At 59.1% G+C, this 16,399-nt stretch overlaps 1 protein-coding gene across 4 annotated transcripts in view; it reads left to right on the top strand.

Moving 5' to 3' along the window:
* Positions 1–2,491: 2,491 nt before the first annotated feature.
* RHPN1 (rhophilin Rho GTPase binding protein 1) overlaps positions 2,492–16,399 on the top strand; it is a 61,261-nt gene continuing 47,353 nt past the window's right edge. For 3 of the 4 annotated variants that reach the window (XM_084618157.1, XM_084618159.1, XM_084618156.1), the window contains exon 1: positions 2,492–2,677. In XM_084618157.1, the coding sequence (XP_084474283.1) occupies positions 2,588–2,677 (90 nt within the window). In that variant the 5' untranslated portion in view covers positions 2,492–2,587. Of the gene's footprint in view, positions 2,678–12,620; positions 12,657–16,399 lie in introns of those variants that run through there. The other variant, XM_084618158.1, reaches the window with a different exon arrangement.

The raw sequence follows: 16,399 nt of genomic DNA, 5'->3' as shown, positions 1-16,399 counted from the left end.
CAGGGCATCTCAGTTTCTATCCTGTATTATGATTTGATACCCCTCTCCACCTTTCTCCTAAATTGCCTGCTGCTGTTGAGCCAATTTGTGCCTGTTAGGAGACCAGATAAGATGTACCCCTTTTTAAATAGGTGATGGTGACAATGTGCTCTGTACTGTATGACATGTGATGTATGATCCTGGCCCTAAAGAGCCTGCAACAGAAAAAGATGGCAAGAGGATGTACTGGAAAAGCAGAGGTGGGGATAAGTTAGTGTATAGGCTTTTATTAACTTAATAGTACAAACGTTTAATATTTAATACAAGAATTTGACCTTCATTATTAACTGAGTGCACTCCTATCTAATTGTGCACCTTCAGACTGCATGCTGAATGAGGCAGGGCCCCTGTGGAAATATTAGGTGATCATGTAAGTAAAGGCTTAGATTTGTACTGTGGTGGCACCTAGAGTTCCTAACGAAGACTCAAGAGCCTGTTATGTTAGGTGCACTACTTTACACATATAACAAAAGGCATTCCCTGTTCCCAAATATGCTATGAGTCTACAGGTGGTTACAATAAACTGGGGGAAAGAGAGGAGGACAAGGTAACAATGAAACAATCCTATTTAGTATCATAAGCAGCAGCCTCAGTACTCTCACTGCCTGACAGTTTGAGAGACAAGGTGCGTGAGGTAATATCTTTTATTGGACCAGCTGGGCTGCTGTAGCACCATAGCGTAGTTGCTTCCTGTACTGACAGCAGAGGTTTTTCTATTGATGTAGGACGCTAATCCACCTCCTTGAGTGGCGGTAGCTAGGTTGAGGGAGGAATTCTTCCATCAACCTAGCTACGTCCAGCCGGTGAGCGGGGCGGGCGGCGTAGGAGGGCACATCAGCTTAACTACAGCATTTAGAAGGGAGAATTTTGTTCCCACCCATGTGTGATATAGCTAGGTCCATTTAACTTTTAAGTATAGACCAGTGCTCAAACTGTATACATTAGGATATAGATGGGGAAGTAATTAGTGTGGTGCATGCAGCCTTAAGTATGGCATTTCCAGACTCTTGAGTGCTTTTCTACACAATTTCTATTCTCTCCACTGTTAAAGGAAAAGGAGGACTTGTGGCACTTAGAGACTCACCAATTTATTTGAGCATAGGCACGCACCTGATGAAGTGAGCTGTAGCTCACGAAATCTTATGCTCAAATAAATTGGTGAGTCTCTAAGGTGCCGCAAGTCCTCCTTTTCTTTTTGCAGATACAGACTAACACGGCTGCTACTCTGAAATCTCTCTACTGTAGTTTTTGATAGAGTTGCCTAGCACTTGCTTGTTTCAAAGAGAATATGCTCTTAAAAAGCCAGGGACTTCATGACTTTTTCACTAGGAGGGTGGTGAAACACTGGAATGCGTTACCTTGGGAGGTGGTGGAATCTCCTTCCTCAGATATTTTTAAGGTCAGGCTTGACAAAGCTCTGGCTGGGATGATTTAGTTGGGGATTGGTCCTGCTCTGAGCAGGGGGTTGGACTAGATGACCCCCTGAGGTCTCTTCCAACCCTGATATTCTATGATTCCATGACATAAGAGGCCAACAGAGGAGCAGCACAAGAGGAACAGGTTTTGCTCCTACCTCAGTCCAAGGTGAACTGGATTTCCTGGCTGAGAGCAGGTCTACACTTAAAATGGCACATGGCACTGCTGCACCACTGTAGCGCTTTAAGGAAGATGCTCTAAATCAACAGGCGAGAGCTCTCTCATTGGTGTAGTTAATGGGCCTTTGCAAGAAGCAGTAGTTGTGCTGGCAGGAGAAGCTCTCCTGCTGACCTAGCACGCTCTACACCCACACTTAGGTTGACATAACTACTTCGCTTAAGGGTGTGGATTCCCACCCCGAGCAACATAGTTGTAGGGAAGTAATTCTGTCCTGCAGACCTGCCCTTAGACAAGTGCACCACAAACCGCAGTGACAGTGGGGTGGAGGTGGTGTAAATTCCCGCTGGGACAGGGCTGAGGTGAGGGTTCAGCTCAGATTGCTGCAGGGAAGGGGCAGCGCAGTGCCCCGGAGACAAGGGTTTTTCCTGCATTTTGCATTGCTTGTGCCTTCCCCCCAGACAGCCAGGGGGGCCAGATGTTGGAGGGGTGGGGAAAGAGAGGGGGTGCAGCGGCCCAGATGTGGAACGGGGTGCGAGGGGCTGCGGCAGGGGCGGGGGAAGAGCGGGTTCAAAGGGCCCAGATGTGAGGCCGGGCGAGAAGAGGGCGGGTGCAGAGGCCGCGTGCAGGCCTCCCCGCGCGCGCCTCCAGGCAAGGCCGTGCCCAGGCGGCCCCGCCCCCCGTGACGTCCTCGGCGTTCTAATTCCCACCGTTGCCAGGGGCGACAGGGTCTCCTCCCCTCGGAGGCAGGGAGCGGAGCGGCGACGCCCCTGGCCCCACCCCTCGTCCTCGCTGCCATTGGACACCGGCGTTTTCACTCCAGGGCAACCCGCCCCTCGATTGGCCGGGGCGGCCGCAGTCTCCCGCCCCTCTCCGGGGCCGGCGGTGAGCGGCCGTTGCGGGGGGCCTGGGGCTGCCGGCCTGGCTGAGGGGAGCGCGGCCACCCCCCGCCACCATGGTGCCCGCGGAGGGCGGCCCAGGGGACGCGGCGGGAGACGGCGGCTTCCCCCTGCTGCGGCCCCCGGAGAGCGGCAGCGTCCGGAAGGTGAGAGCGGAGCGAGCGCCCCCCCCCCCCGAGCCGGGCCCCGCTACCCCCCTTCTGCCCTACGCCCCCTCAGAGCCGGGCCCCGCTACTCCCCTTCTGCCCTACGCCCCCCCCCCCGAGCCGGGCCCCGCTACCCCCCTTCTGCCCTACGCCCCCCCACCGAGCCGGGCCCCGCTACCCCCCTTCTGCCCTACGCCCCCTCAGAGCCGGGCCCCGCTACCCCCCTTCTGCCCTACGCCCCCCCCCCCGAGCCGGGCCCCGCTACCCCCCTTCTGCCCTACGCCCCCCCCCCCGAGCCGGGCCCCGCTACCCCCCTTCTGCCCTACGCCCCCCCCCCCGAGCCGGGGCCCCGCTACCCCCCTTCTGCCCGACGCCCCCCCCCCCCGAGCCGGGGCCCCGCTACCCCCCTTCTGCCCGACGCCCCCCCCCCCGAGCCGGGGCCCCGCTACCCCCCTTCTGCCCGACGCCCCCCCCCCCCGAGCCGGGGCCCCGCTACCCCCCTTCTGCCCGACGCCCCCCCCCCCCGAGCCGGGGCCCCGCTACCCCCCTTCTGCCCGACGCCCCCCCCCCCGAGCCGGGGCCCCGCTACCCCCCTTCTGCCCGACGCCCCCCCCCCCCCGAGCCGGGGCCCCGCTACCCCCCTTCTGCCCGACGCCCCCCCCCCCGAGCCGGGGCCCCGCTACCCCCCTTCTGCCCGACGCCCCCCCCCCCGAGCCGGGGCCCCGCTACCCCCCTTCTGCCCGACGCCCCCCCCCCCGAGCCGGGGCCCCGCTACCCCCCTTCTGCCCGACGCCCCCCCCCCCGAGCCGGGGCCCCGCTACCCCCCTTCTGCCCGACGCCCCCCCCCCCGAGCCGGGGCCCCGCTACCCCCCTTCTGCCCGACGCCCCCCCCCCCGAGCCGGGGCCCCGCTACCCCCCTTCTGCCCGACGCCCCCCCCCCGAGCCGGGGCCCCGCTACCCCCCTTCTGCCCGACGCCCCCCCCCCCCGAGCCGGGGCCCCGCTACCCCCCTTCTGCCCGACGCCCCCCCCCCCGAGCCGGGCCCCGCTACCCCCCTTCTGCCCTACGCCCCCTCAGAGCCGGGCCCCGCTACTCCCCTTCTGCCCTACGCCCCCCCCCCCGAGCCGGGGCCCCGCTACCCCCCTTCTGCCCGACGCCCCCCCCCCCGAGCCGGGGCCCCGCTACCCCCCTTCTGCCCGACGCCCCCCCCCCGAGCCGGGGCCCCGCTACCCCCCTTCTGCCCGACGCCCCCCCCCCCGAGCCGGGGCCCCGCTACCCCCCTTCTGCCCGACGCCCCCCCCCCCGAGCCGGGCCCCGCTACCCCCCTTCTGCCCTACGCCCCCTCAGAGCCGGGCCCCGCTACTCCCCTTCTGCCCTACGCCCCCCCCCCCCCGAGCCGGGCCCCGCTACCCCCCTTCTGCCCTACGCCCCCTCAGAGCCGGGCCCCGCTACTCCCCTTCTGCCCTACGCCCCCCCCCCCCCGAGCCGGGGCCCCGCTACCCCCCTTCTGCCCGCCGCCCCCCCCCCCCCGAGCCGGGGCCCCGCTACCCCCCTTCTGCCCGCCGCCCCCCCCTTCTGCCCGCCGCCCCCCCCCCCCGAGCCGGGGCCCCGCTACCCCCCTTCTGCCCTACGCCCCCCCCCCCCGAGCCGGGCCCGGGCCCCTACCCCCCTTCTGCCCTATGCCCCCCCCCCCCGAGCCGGGGCCCCGCTACCCCCCTTCTGCCCTACGCCCCCCCCCCCCCGAGCCGGGGCCCCGCTACCCCCCTTCTGCCCTACGCCCCCCCCCCCGAGCCGGGCCCGGGCCCCTACCCCCCTTCTGCCCGACGCCCCCCCCCCCCCGAGCCGGGCCCCGCTACCCCCCTTCTGCCCGACGCCCCCCCCCCGAGCCGGGCCCCCTACCCGCCTTCTGCCCTACGCCCCCCCCCCGAGCCGGGGCCCCGCTACCCGCCTTCTGCCCGACGCCCCCCCCCGAGCCGGGGCCCCCCTGCCCCCCTTCTGCCCGACGCCCCCCCCCCGAGCCGGGGCCCCCCTGCCCCCCTTCTGCCCGACGCCCCCCCCCCGAGCCGGGGCCCCCCTGCCCCCCTTCTGCCCGACGCCCCCCCCCCCGAGCCGGGGCCCCGCTACCCCCCTTCTGCCCGACGCCCCCCCCCCCCGAGCCGGGGCCCCGCTACCCCCCTTCTGCCCGACGCCCCCCCCCCCCGAGCCGGGCCCCGCTACCCCCCTTCTGCCCGACGCCCCCCTCCCCGAGCTGGGCCCCGCTACCCCCCTTCTGCCCGACGCCCCCCCCCCCGAGCCGGGGCCCCCTTCTGCCCGACGCCCCCCCCCCCGAGCCGGGGCCCCTACCCCCCTTCTGCCCGATGCCCCCCCCCCGAGCCGGGGCCCCTACCCCCCTTCTGCCTGACGCTCCCCCCCCCTCCCCTCCCCGAGCCCCGCTACCCCCCTTCTGCCCTACGCCCCCCCCCGAGCCCGGGCCCCCTTCTGCCCGACGCGCCCCCCCCCCCGAGCCGGGGGCCCCTACCCCCCTTCTGCCCGACGCGCCCCCCCCCCGAGCCGGGGGCCCCTACCCCCCTTCTGCCCGACGCGCCCCCCCCCCCCGAGCCGGGGCCCCGCTACCCCCCTTCTGCCCTACGCCCCCCCCCCGAGCCGGGGCCCCCCTGCCCCCCTTCTGCCCGACGCCCCCTCAGAGCCGGGCCCCCCTGCCCCCCTTCTGCCCGACGCCCCTCCCCCCGAGCCGGGCCCCGCTGCCCCCCTTCTGCCCGACGCGCCCCCCCCCCCCGAGCCGGGCCCCGCTGCCCCCCTTCTGCCCGACGCGCCCCCCCCCCCCGAGCCGGGGCCCCGCTGCCCCCCTTCTGCCCGACGCGCCCCCCCCCCCGAGCCGGGGCCCCGCTGCCCCCCTTCTGCCCGACGCGCCCCCCCCCCCCGAGCCGGGGCCCCGCTGCCCCCCTTCTGCCCGATGCGCCCCCCCCCCCGAGCCGGGGCCCCGCTGCCCCCCTTCTGCCCGACGCGCCCCCCCCCCCGAGCCGGGGCCCCGCTGCCCCCCTTCTGCCCGACGCCCCTCCCCCCGAGCCGGGCCCCGCTGCCCCCCTTCTGCCCGACGCGCCCCCCCCCCCGAGCCGGGGCCCCGCTGCCCCCCTTCTGCCCGACGCGCCCCCCCCCCGAGCCGGGGCCCCGCTGCCCCCCTTCTGCCCGACGCGCCCCCCCCCCCGAGCCGGGGCCCCGCTGCCCCCCTTCTGCCCGACGCGCCCCCCCCCCCGAGCCGGGGCCCCGCTGCCCCCCTTCTGCCCGACGCGCCCCCCCCCCCGAGCCGGGGCCCCGCTGCCCCCCTTCTGCCCGACGCGCCCCCCCCCCCGAGCCGGGGCCCCGCTGCCCCCCTTCTGCCCGACGCGCCCCCCCCCCCGAGCCGGGGCCCCGCTGCCCCCCTTCTGCCCGACGCGCCCCCCCCCCCGAGCCGGGGCCCCGCTGCCCCCCTTCTGCCCGACGCGCCCCCCCCCCCGAGCCGGGGCCCCGCTGCCCCCCTTCTGCCCGACGCGCCCCCCCCCCCGAGCCGGGGCCCCGCTGCCCCCCTTCTGCCCGACGCGCCCCCCCCCCCGAGCCGGGGCCCCGCTGCCCCCCTTCTGCCCGACGCGCCCCCCCCCCCGAGCCGGGGCCCCGCTGCCCCCCTTCTGCCCGACGCGCCCCCCCCCCCGAGCCGGGGCCCCGCTGCCCCCCTTCTGCCCGACGCGCCCCCCCCCCCGAGCCGGGGCCCCGCTGCCCCCCTTCTGCCCGACGCGCCCCCCCCCCCGAGCCGGGGCCCCGCTGCCCCCCTTCTGCCCGACGCGCCCCCCCCCCCGAGCCGGGGCCCCGCTGCCCCCCTTCTGCCCGACGCGCCCCCCCCCCCGAGCCGGGGCCCCGCTGCCCCCCTTCTGCCCGACGCGCCCCCCCCCCCGAGCCGGGGCCCCGCTGCCCCCCTTCTGCCCGACGCGCCCCCCCCCCCGAGCCGGGGCCCCGCTGCCCCCCTTCTGCCCGACGCGCCCCCCCCCCCGAGCCGGGGCCCCGCTGCCCCCCTTCTGCCCGACGCGCCCCCCCCCCCGAGCCGGGGCCCCGCTGCCCCCCTTCTGCCCGACGCGCCCCCCCCCCCGAGCCGGGGCCCCGCTGCCCCCCTTCTGCCCGACGCGCCCCCCCCCCCGAGCCGGGGCCCCGCTGCCCCCCTTCTGCCCGACGCGCCCCCCCCCCCGAGCCGGGGCCCCGCTGCCCCCCTTCTGCCCGACGCGCCCCCCCCCCCGAGCCGGGGCCCCGCTGCCCCCCTTCTGCCCGACGCGCCCCCCCCCCGAGCCGGGGCCCCGCTGCCCCCCTTCTGCCCGACGCGCCCCCCCCCCCGAGCCGGGGCCCCGCTGCCCCCCTTCTGCCCGACGCGCCCCCCCCCCCGAGCCGGGGCCCCGCTGCCCCCCTTCTGCCCGACGCGCCCCCCCCCCGAGCCGGGGCCCCGCTGCCCCCCTTCTGCCCGACGCGCCCCCCCCCCCGAGCCGGGGCCCCGCTGCCCCCCTTCTGCCCTACGCCCCCCCCCCGAGCCGGGGCCCCGCTGCCCCCCTTCTGCCCGACGCCCCCCCCCCCGAGCCGGGCCCCCCTACCCCCCTTCTGCCCTACGCCCCCCCCCCGAGCCGGGCCCCCCTACCCCCCTTCTGCCCTACGCCCCCCCCCCGAGCCGGGGCCCCTACCCCCCTTCTGCCCTACGCCCCCCCCGAGCCCGGGCCCCGCTACCCCCCTTCTGCCCGACGCCCCCCCTCCCCGAGCCGGGGCCCCAGCCCCCCTTCTGCCCGACGCCCCCCCTCCCCGAGCCGGGGCCCCCTACCCCCCTTCTGCCCGACGCCCCCCTCCCCGAGCCGGGCCCCCTACCCCCCTTCTGCCCGACGCCCCCCTCCCCGAGCCGGGGCCCCTCCCCCCCTTCTGCCCTACACTCCCCGAGCCGGGCCCAGGCCCCCTGCCCCCCTTCTGCCCGACGCCCCTCCCCCCGAGCCGGGGCCCCTGCCCCCCTTCTGCCCGACGCCCCTCCCCCCGAGCCGGGCCCCTGCCCCCCTTCTGCCCGACGCCCCTCCCCCCGAGCCGGGCCCCTGCCCCCCTTCTGCCCGACGCCCCTCCCCCCGAGCCGGGCCCCTGCCCCCCTTCTGCCCGACGCCCCTCCCCCCGAGCCGGGCCCCGCTACCCGCCTTCTGCCCTACGCCCCCCCCCCGAGCCGGGGCCCCTACCCCCCTTCTGCCCGACGCCCCCCCCCCCGAGCCGGGGCCCCTACCCCCCTTCTGCCCGACGCCCCCTCCCCCGAGCCGGGGCCCCTACCCCCCTTCTGCCCGACGCCCCCTCCCCCGAGCCGGGGCCCCTACCCCCCTTCTGCCCGACGCCCCCTCCCCGAGCCGGGGCCCCTACCCCCCTTCTGCCCTACGCCCCCCCCCCGAGCCCGGGCCCCCTTCTGCCCGACGCCCCCCCCCCGAGCCGGGGCCCCCTACCCCCCTTCTGCCCGACGCCCCCCCCCCGAGCCGGGGCCCCCTACCCCCCTTCTGCCCTACGCCCCCTCCCCGAGCCGGGCCCCCCTACCCCCCTTCTGCCCGACGCCCCCCCCCTCCCCTCCCCGAGCCGGGCCCCGCTACCCCCCTTCTGCCCGACGCCCCCCCCCTGAGCCCGGGCCCCCTTCTGCCCGACGCCCCCCCCCCCCGAGCCGGGGGCCCCTACCCCCCTTCTGCCCGACGCCCCCCCCCCCCGAGCCGGGGGCCCCTACCCCCTTCTGCCCGACGCCCCCCTCCCCGAGCCGGGGGCCCCTACCCCCCTTCTGCCCCCCCCTCCCCGAGCCGGGGCCCCCTACCCCCCTTCTGCCCTACGCCCCCCCCCTCCCCGAGCCGGGGCCCCCTACCCCCCTTCTGCCCTACGCGCCCCCCCCCCCCCCCGAGCCGGGGCACCCTTCCCTCCCTTCTTCCCCCTCCATGCCAGGGCGCCCTACCCCCCTTCTCCCCCCCCCCGTCCCCCTACGCCCCCCCTCCGTGCCAGGGCGCCCTTCCCTCCTCCTGTCCCCGAGCCAGGGCGCCCTACTCCCTTTCTCCCCCTGTCTGATGAAGTGAGCTGTAGCTCACGAAAGCTTATGCTCAAATAAATGGGTTAGTCTCTAAGGTGCCACAAGTCCTCCTGTTCTTTTTGCGAATACAGACTAACACGGCTGTTACTCTGAAACCAGACATTCAGAGTATTTTACAAACACTAGTTGTAAAACCACCATACGGTGGGTAAATAATGGCTTTCGAAACTGTGTGAAGTGTGCCAATTTCTGTGTCCTGAAAGTTTGTTTGCTAATTTGGTGTAAATTGTCATTGTAATCTGATGTGTATCAACAGCTCTTCCTCGGACAAATCTCCCATTTAGTTCAGTCGATGTTTTTCCTCAGTAAGGGCTGTAGGTTTGAATCCACAGCCTCTTCTAGGTAAAGATCAATAAAGAATCTTCAGTTAAGTATTAATTTTTAACCTTTCTGATTTAATTTAAAGGGACACAGTCAATTTAAGTCACATTTGTCTCAGAATTTTCCTGCAGTATTTATAACTGCAGGTGCTACCTATAACAAAAGATTAGTAAAGTGTGTGTATTTTGTTGTAGCTGACTTTTATAGTTTGTTTCACTGTTTCTCTTCTGCAAGGGAGTCCATTTACTGTGTGCATGGGGTCCTCTGACAGCAACAGGCAGGAGACAAATATCTGAAGTAAGAAAACATGGTTGTAAAACCACAAAAACTGAGCTGAGAACTCAGGAACAACTGGAGCACCTCTAATGACTTGACACTTTTTAAAAAAAAAAACAAAAAACAAACAAAGAAAAGCTACCCCTACAAGTTGATGGTGTCTCTTGAAAGAAGAATCAGTAACTGTAATGCACTCATTTCTCAGGAAGAGAACTGAGTAGGTGTGGTTGCTATAGTTTTACTGTTTTGTGGAGAATCACAGAAACTAGGAATGCATCTGATGAAGTGAGCTGTAGCTCACGAAAGCTTATGCTCAAGTAAATTGGTTAGTCTCTAAGGTGCCACAAGTCCTCCTGTTCTTTTTACAGATACTAGAGTAACAGTTATCTTCTTTACATGCTAACGTTCTGTCACTGAGGCTCTGATACATCTGTTCCCTACTTGTGCACAGAAATGGTCGTCTGCCCTCGCTTTTGTGACATGCAGACTGCTCTCTGCTTGCACCACCATGTCTCATTTTAGTGATTTCACTCCCCCTCCTCACACTCTTTTTCCCCCCTCCCCCTATATCCCCAACGATCAGAGTAACTTTACAGGTTGGAGCATTTGGACTTGATTTTTTTTATTTATCCTTTCTTTTGTTCAGTGCATAAGTCAATGTTGAGAATCTTTTTAGAGAGTTTTAATAATGAGTTTATTTGTTAAAAGATTGTGTGATACAGCTATTATCAATAGACTTTTTTTCATGGTGTATTGTTGTAAAGCATACCTTGTAACGCAGCCTCCTTCAGAAAAATGGCACTTGCTTATAATGTGGTGCTGTCTGAGTCCCTCTTGCTATATTAAGCACCTAATGGAGCTTGCTGCAGGTCAGTAGCTTTTCCTATGTAAAAGGACAAAATATCGATCTGTATGATCTGCCTGTTAGCTCTGCTGTGCTACCGCAACATGCATTGCTTCTCAAATGTTGGTAGTTCCTTAAGAGGATTTTCTTGGGCTAAAAATATTAGAGATTTTTAAAATCTATTCTTGTGCTTCAGGCTCTTACAGTTTGTTCTTCATTCAACTGGTGGCACAAAGTAGGATAATCAGTTTCACGTCTCTGGTCAGCTTCACTTTCCCATTACTGAAGTAATGCTTATTCCAGTGAGTAGTCCCATTGACTTCAGTTGAATTTCTTACCATAGGCCCTAATTCAAAAGCACCCCTGTCCAGAACAGTATTTTAAGCAGTACTGGAATGCCATCCTGCCCAGATGCTATGGTGATAGGCTCTTATACTGTGCTCATGTACAGTAATGCATGTATCTGTTCTGTATATGTTTTTATACTGTGTTCATCACCATGTGTGTGTTTGCATTATAAGAACCTAAACCAGGCCTTGGACTATGTCCTGAACTGTACGTAGGGTCCACATGAATGGATGAAAAGTTAGGATGAATGGATCAGAGGCAGGATTGGGGTCCTAGACTTAAAATGTTTCATTTAATTATAGCAATGTCTTTTGTGCTGCGGTAGGTAGCTGAGCTAGCATTTCTAGTTATAACCTTCTGTAGGACTATAGAAAATTGACTTTTTTTCTAAAAAAAAGCCCCCACTATACTGAAATTCGTCCCATAGAGTTATAACATATGACTAATGTAGATATTTGCATTTTTTTTAAATAAATGTCTCAAACCTGTCATAAACTGGAGAAGTAAATATGAAACAGTGAGACTGCCAAATTCACCCCTGGCAAAAATAGGCACAACCGCAGTGGCCCTTATCTTTAGCTATTGTACCTCCAAATGGATTTATAGAGAGAGTCTGAAGTACTGTAACTTATCAGTGATGGACTCTAATTGCTTTTGGTATTTTGGGAGTGAAATAAAACTCAGGTGGATAAAAACCTAATACAGCTTTAGCTTTTTAGAGTATGTACTTAGCGTTGTCTCTGTCGTTGCTATTCATGGGCAGAATTTGTTTTAGCTTGTACTATCTCTAATTTATCATATAGTGGCTAAATCCTGCCATCTTAATTCACCAGTACTCTCTCATCAGAATCACTGATGAGAGAGTAAAAAACTAGAGCAAAAACTAGAGAATTTGGTTTTCAGAATGTTTGTTCAGCATTTCAAAGTCTCTCATACCCTTTTTCTCCTGTACAAAATGTGCATTGTTGCCCTATTGTAGCAAACTTGCAGATTTAAGTGCACAATATTTGTAAGTTCAATTACTGTGTGGTGGTAACTCACTGTTTGTAAGGTGCTAAATTGGCAATCTTGCAGTTTCAAGTCTTTGTGGTTAGCATAAAACAAGACCCGCAGTAGTATAAATTGCCCACGTGCTGCGTCACAAGGTTCCTCAACCTTACCTGGAGGTATGGCCTCTGAGGGTAGGATAATTCAGACTCCATGGAAAATTCAGTCTTTTACCTCTGCTGAGGCTGCTGGTAAGGTTTTTTGGGTGAGTGAGAGATGTGAACACCAGGAAATGAGCTAGTTAGTACAAGTTCTCCTCAGTTCATACATTGTAAGGCACCAAACAATCATCAGTCACAATTGCCCCAGGCTGCATTCAAACCTAAACTTAGGAGTGAAATACTTAATAGTCCCTGAAAAAAGAAAAGGAGTACTTGTGGCACCTTAGAGGCTAACACATTTATTTGAGCATAAGCTTTTGTGAGCTACAGCTCATGTCATCAGATAAAGTGAGCTGTAGCTCACGAAAGTTATGCTCAAATAAATGTCAGGTTTCAGAGTAACAGCCGTGTTAGTCTGTATTCGCAAAAAGAAAAGGAGTACTTGTGGCACCTTAGAGACTAACCAATTTATTTGAGCATGAGCTTTCGTGAGCTACAGCTCACTTCATCGGATGCATACCGTGGAAACTGCAGCAGACTTTATATACACACAGATAATATGAAACAATATTCAGGGGACACCATCACAGGGCCTAATAACATCAGCCACACTATCGGAGGCTCATTCACCTGCACATCAACCAATGTGATATGTGCCAGCAATGCCCCTCTGCCATGTACATTGGCCAAACTGGACAGTCTCTACGTAAAAGAATAAATGGACACAAATCAGATGTCAAGAATTGTAACATTCATAAACCACTCGGAGAACACTTCAATCTCTCTGGTCACACGATTACAGACATGAAAGTTGCGATATTACAAGGAAAAAAAACTTCAAAACCAGACTCCAGCGAGAGACTGTTGAATTGGAATTCATTTGCAAATTGGATACGATTAACTTAGGCTTGAATAGAGACTGGGAATGGCTAAGTCATTATGCAAGGTAACCTATTTCCCCTTGTTTTTTCCTACCCCCACCCCTCCCCAGATGTTCTTGTTAAACCCTGGATTTGTGCTGGAAATGGCCCAACTTGGATTATCATACACATTGTAAGGGGAGTGATCACTTTAGATAAGCTATTACCAGCAGGAGAGTGTGGTGTGGGGGGAGAGAACCTTTTGTAGTGGTAAACACCCATTTTTTCATGCTTTGTGTGTATAAAAAGATCTTCTATACTTTCCACAGTATGCATCCGATGAAGTGAGCTGTAGCTCACGAAAGCTTATGCTCAAATAAATTGGTTAGTCTCTAAGGTGCCACAAGTACTCCTTTTCTTTTTGCGAATACAGACTAACAGGGCTTACTCTGAAACCTACAAAAGTATAATTATGCTTGTAAATGTCCCCGTGTAGACAAATCTTAAGTCAGCAGCAATTACCAGTTGACATGTAAGGGGTCTTGTCTATCTTTTGTCCCCTTCACTTTGCATGAGACCAGCCTCTCACTCTTTCACAACACTGAAACATAGCTCTAGCACATTTCTGCAGAACACTTTGTTTTCCTTTTGTGTTGGACACTGAATGTAATGTTTGGCAGGCTTTTGGGGCCTAGAACGGACTTGCTAGAATAATACTGGCTCTAATCCTGGTTTGTCAGAGGCAATAAACTTCAGTGCTGGACACAACTCGTGTAACTTAATGACCCATATCTTATTCATTCCCATAGCTTTCTTAACATGCTGTATTCTAAGTACATACAATCTGTTCTGCGTTCTGACCTATGCATGCAACAAAGATTATGGACACCTGTTGACAGAGGAGATGCTGTATGTTTACTTACCTGGTTTGAGTCCACTGCAAAGGATGGCTAAGAAATCTTGAGTTAAACCTTGAATTTCACTCAAAATGTGACTTGTGCAACTGTAGCAACTGCACCCGGAAATGCCTTTAATATTCAGTAAAGGCCTGAGAGGTTAACACTAACTTCATTTAATGACAAAAAGAAAAGGAGGACTTGTGGCACCTTGGAGACTAACAAATTTATTTTAGCATAAGCTTTCGTGAGCTACAGCTCACTTCATCGGATGCATTTGTTAGTCTCTAAGGTGCCACAAGTCCTCCTTTTCTTTTTGCGGATACAGACGAACACGGAAACCTTTCATTTAATTACAGTTGCTCATTATGTTTCAGGATTGGGTTTAAGGTTATGCAGCAAATCAAGTAAGAAAATTTGTATTGAAGTTTAAAAGCCATCCCTTGTGTCCCTCTTGCCCAAGTAACTGACGGGCTTTGGAAGAAATGTCCTCACTGAAAACTGTAGTGCAGTTTTTGTTTTTCTTTATATTGCACTTTTAAATCTCCAGAGACTCTGGTCAGCAGAAACAGGCAACTGTTCTTTGTTCATTTAGTGCAGACTGTCCGAGGAGATGCACACTACGGGTTAGATTTTTCCAAAAGTGCCTGACTGAGTTATTCTTGTGGTGTTCTCTCACTTTAAATCTGAAGAACCTTCATTTTAGATTATCTGCTTGTTTTCCCATCGGTAAAAATGTCTTGAGGTAAAATGCTGGCAGAATTTCCTTCTTTCCTTCAGTTTAAAATTAATTGCATTTTAAAATGGCAGGAGCGGCTAGAGACTAGAATCTAGACCTTAGTTAGTACCTACTGTAGTTGTTGCAAAATGCTGATTCTAACAAACTGTTCAGTAATGGTTCTTTGTGATAGTACTTCTAATCTTCAAAAGGCTTTACTCAGTATCTCACAGGGAGGTGGGAGGGTTACTCAGTTTTTACAGTGGGTGGAGGAAGATGAGGCAGAGAGATCAAATGAATTTCCTAAAAGCAGTAAGTCTCAAGATCCTGACTTGCATTTTTGTGCTTAAGCCACCCCTCCCATAACCCTGTGCTACATGGTCCAAGTTTAATACCCGTCTTTCCAGTACAATTTTACTGCATTTTCTGACTGAGGAGCATGGGTGGGAGTTAAAAACTATCTCATGAAACTTGATTGTTTAAATGGTGAGATGTAATATTCAACTAAAAAGACAGTAAACATGAGCGCTTGTTCAAATGCTTGCTTTTATAAACTCATGACTCTGCGAGCAGCACGGTGCATCTTTCTTATCAGAAACTACATAATATTTTGGGCAAATCCAAAGAGTGCAACTTCCTAGGCCGCTGTATAACGAAAAAATTAAGTTTAATGCTGCCTTGCCTCATCTTGCATCTGTGGTTAGGATGTTCCTGGAGGCCTACAGGAAGGCCAGAATTTCCCAAAGTGACTACCGATTTTGAGTGCTTGATTGGAGACACCTTAAAGGGGTTGGATATTAAGAGTGTGGGTGCTCGGCATGTTTTGAGACTCTGGCTCCTTTTTAAAAAAAAAAAAAAAAACTACTTGTGGCACTTTAGAGACTAACAAATTTATTTGGGCATAAGCTTTCGTGGGCTAAAACCCACTTCATCGGATGCATGCAGTGGAAAATACAGTAGGAAGATTATATATACACACACAGAGAGAACATGAAAAAATGGGTGTTGCCATACCAACTGTCATGAGAATAATCAATTAAGGTGGGCTTCTTAGAGCTCGGTCTCCTTTTGCCATGTGTGTATATATGTCAGCATCCCCACCTCTGTTCTGTTTGCCTCACCTCTGTCCCTTCAAAGAGGTACATATGGATTTGGTTAATTAAAGTTCTTATGGTTAGGGATGGGATTTTTCATGAATGTAGCAGTATCTGATATCCATTTTAAGGGATCCATAAGAATCTTACATTCCTTCTGAACCAATTTCTTTTAGACATTTTAGTCTCCTTGAATCTGCTGTGATGATTTTTAACAGGTTCTCTTAGAAATTGTCATCAACTCTGAGGCTTGCTTGTCTGTTTTTAGTGACTCTGTTTTCCTCCACTTGACTAGCACCTAGATCAGCGGCTGGCAAACTTTTTGGCCTGAGGGCCACGTTAGGTTTCCAAAATTGTACAGAGGGCTGGTTAGGGGAGGCTGTGCCACTCCAAACAGCCAGGCGTGGCCCAACCCCTATCCAACCCCCCCCTGCTTCTTGCCCCCTTACAGCCCCCCCCCCGGGACTCTTGCCCCAGGCACCTGTCCCCTGACCGCCCCCAGACCCTCCGCCCCAACTGCCCCCCCACTGTCCCATCCAACCCCTCCTCTCATTCCTGACTGCCCCCGGGAACCCCGTTCCCCACCCTCTGACCACCCCCTCGAACTTCCCTGCCCTCTATCCAACCCCCAGGCTCTCTGCCTCCTTATTGCACTGCCTGGAGCACTGGTGGCTGGAGGAGCTACAGTCGTACCGCTGCGCAGCACAGAGCACCAGGTCAGGCCGGGCTCTGCAGCTGCGTTGCCCCAGGAGTTCGCAGCCCCACTGCCCAGAGCATTGTGCCGGTGGCACAGTGAGCTGAGGCTGTGGGGAGGGGGCGTGCCTCCTGGGCCAGGAGCTCAGGGGCCGGGCAGGAGGGTCCCATGGACCCGATATGGCCTGCAGGCCGTAGTTTGCCCACCTCTGATCTAGATGCTCCTTTAAGGTCCCCCAGCCTGCTCCATCTTCGCTTGGAATAACTGGCACAATCACCAAATAGGGCTCTGTGGCTGCAATATTCCTCATTCTTGGTAAGAATGGCAAGATTCAATCTCTCTTAAATTAAATTCACTTTGGTGAAGAAGCAGAGTGTCTGCAAAATGGGTGTGGACCTTTTGAGAGCTCAGCGTTTGCTCCTTAGTG

Source organism: Lepidochelys olivacea, assembly GCF_965140295.1.
Source record: "Lepidochelys olivacea isolate rLepOli2 genome assembly, chromosome: 2".
In the NCBI taxonomy this organism is placed as follows: domain Eukaryota; kingdom Metazoa; phylum Chordata; order Testudines; family Cheloniidae; genus Lepidochelys; species Lepidochelys olivacea.
The sequence above is the reverse complement of the archived record's forward strand: the minus strand, read 5'-3'. Positions and strand labels throughout refer to the sequence as shown.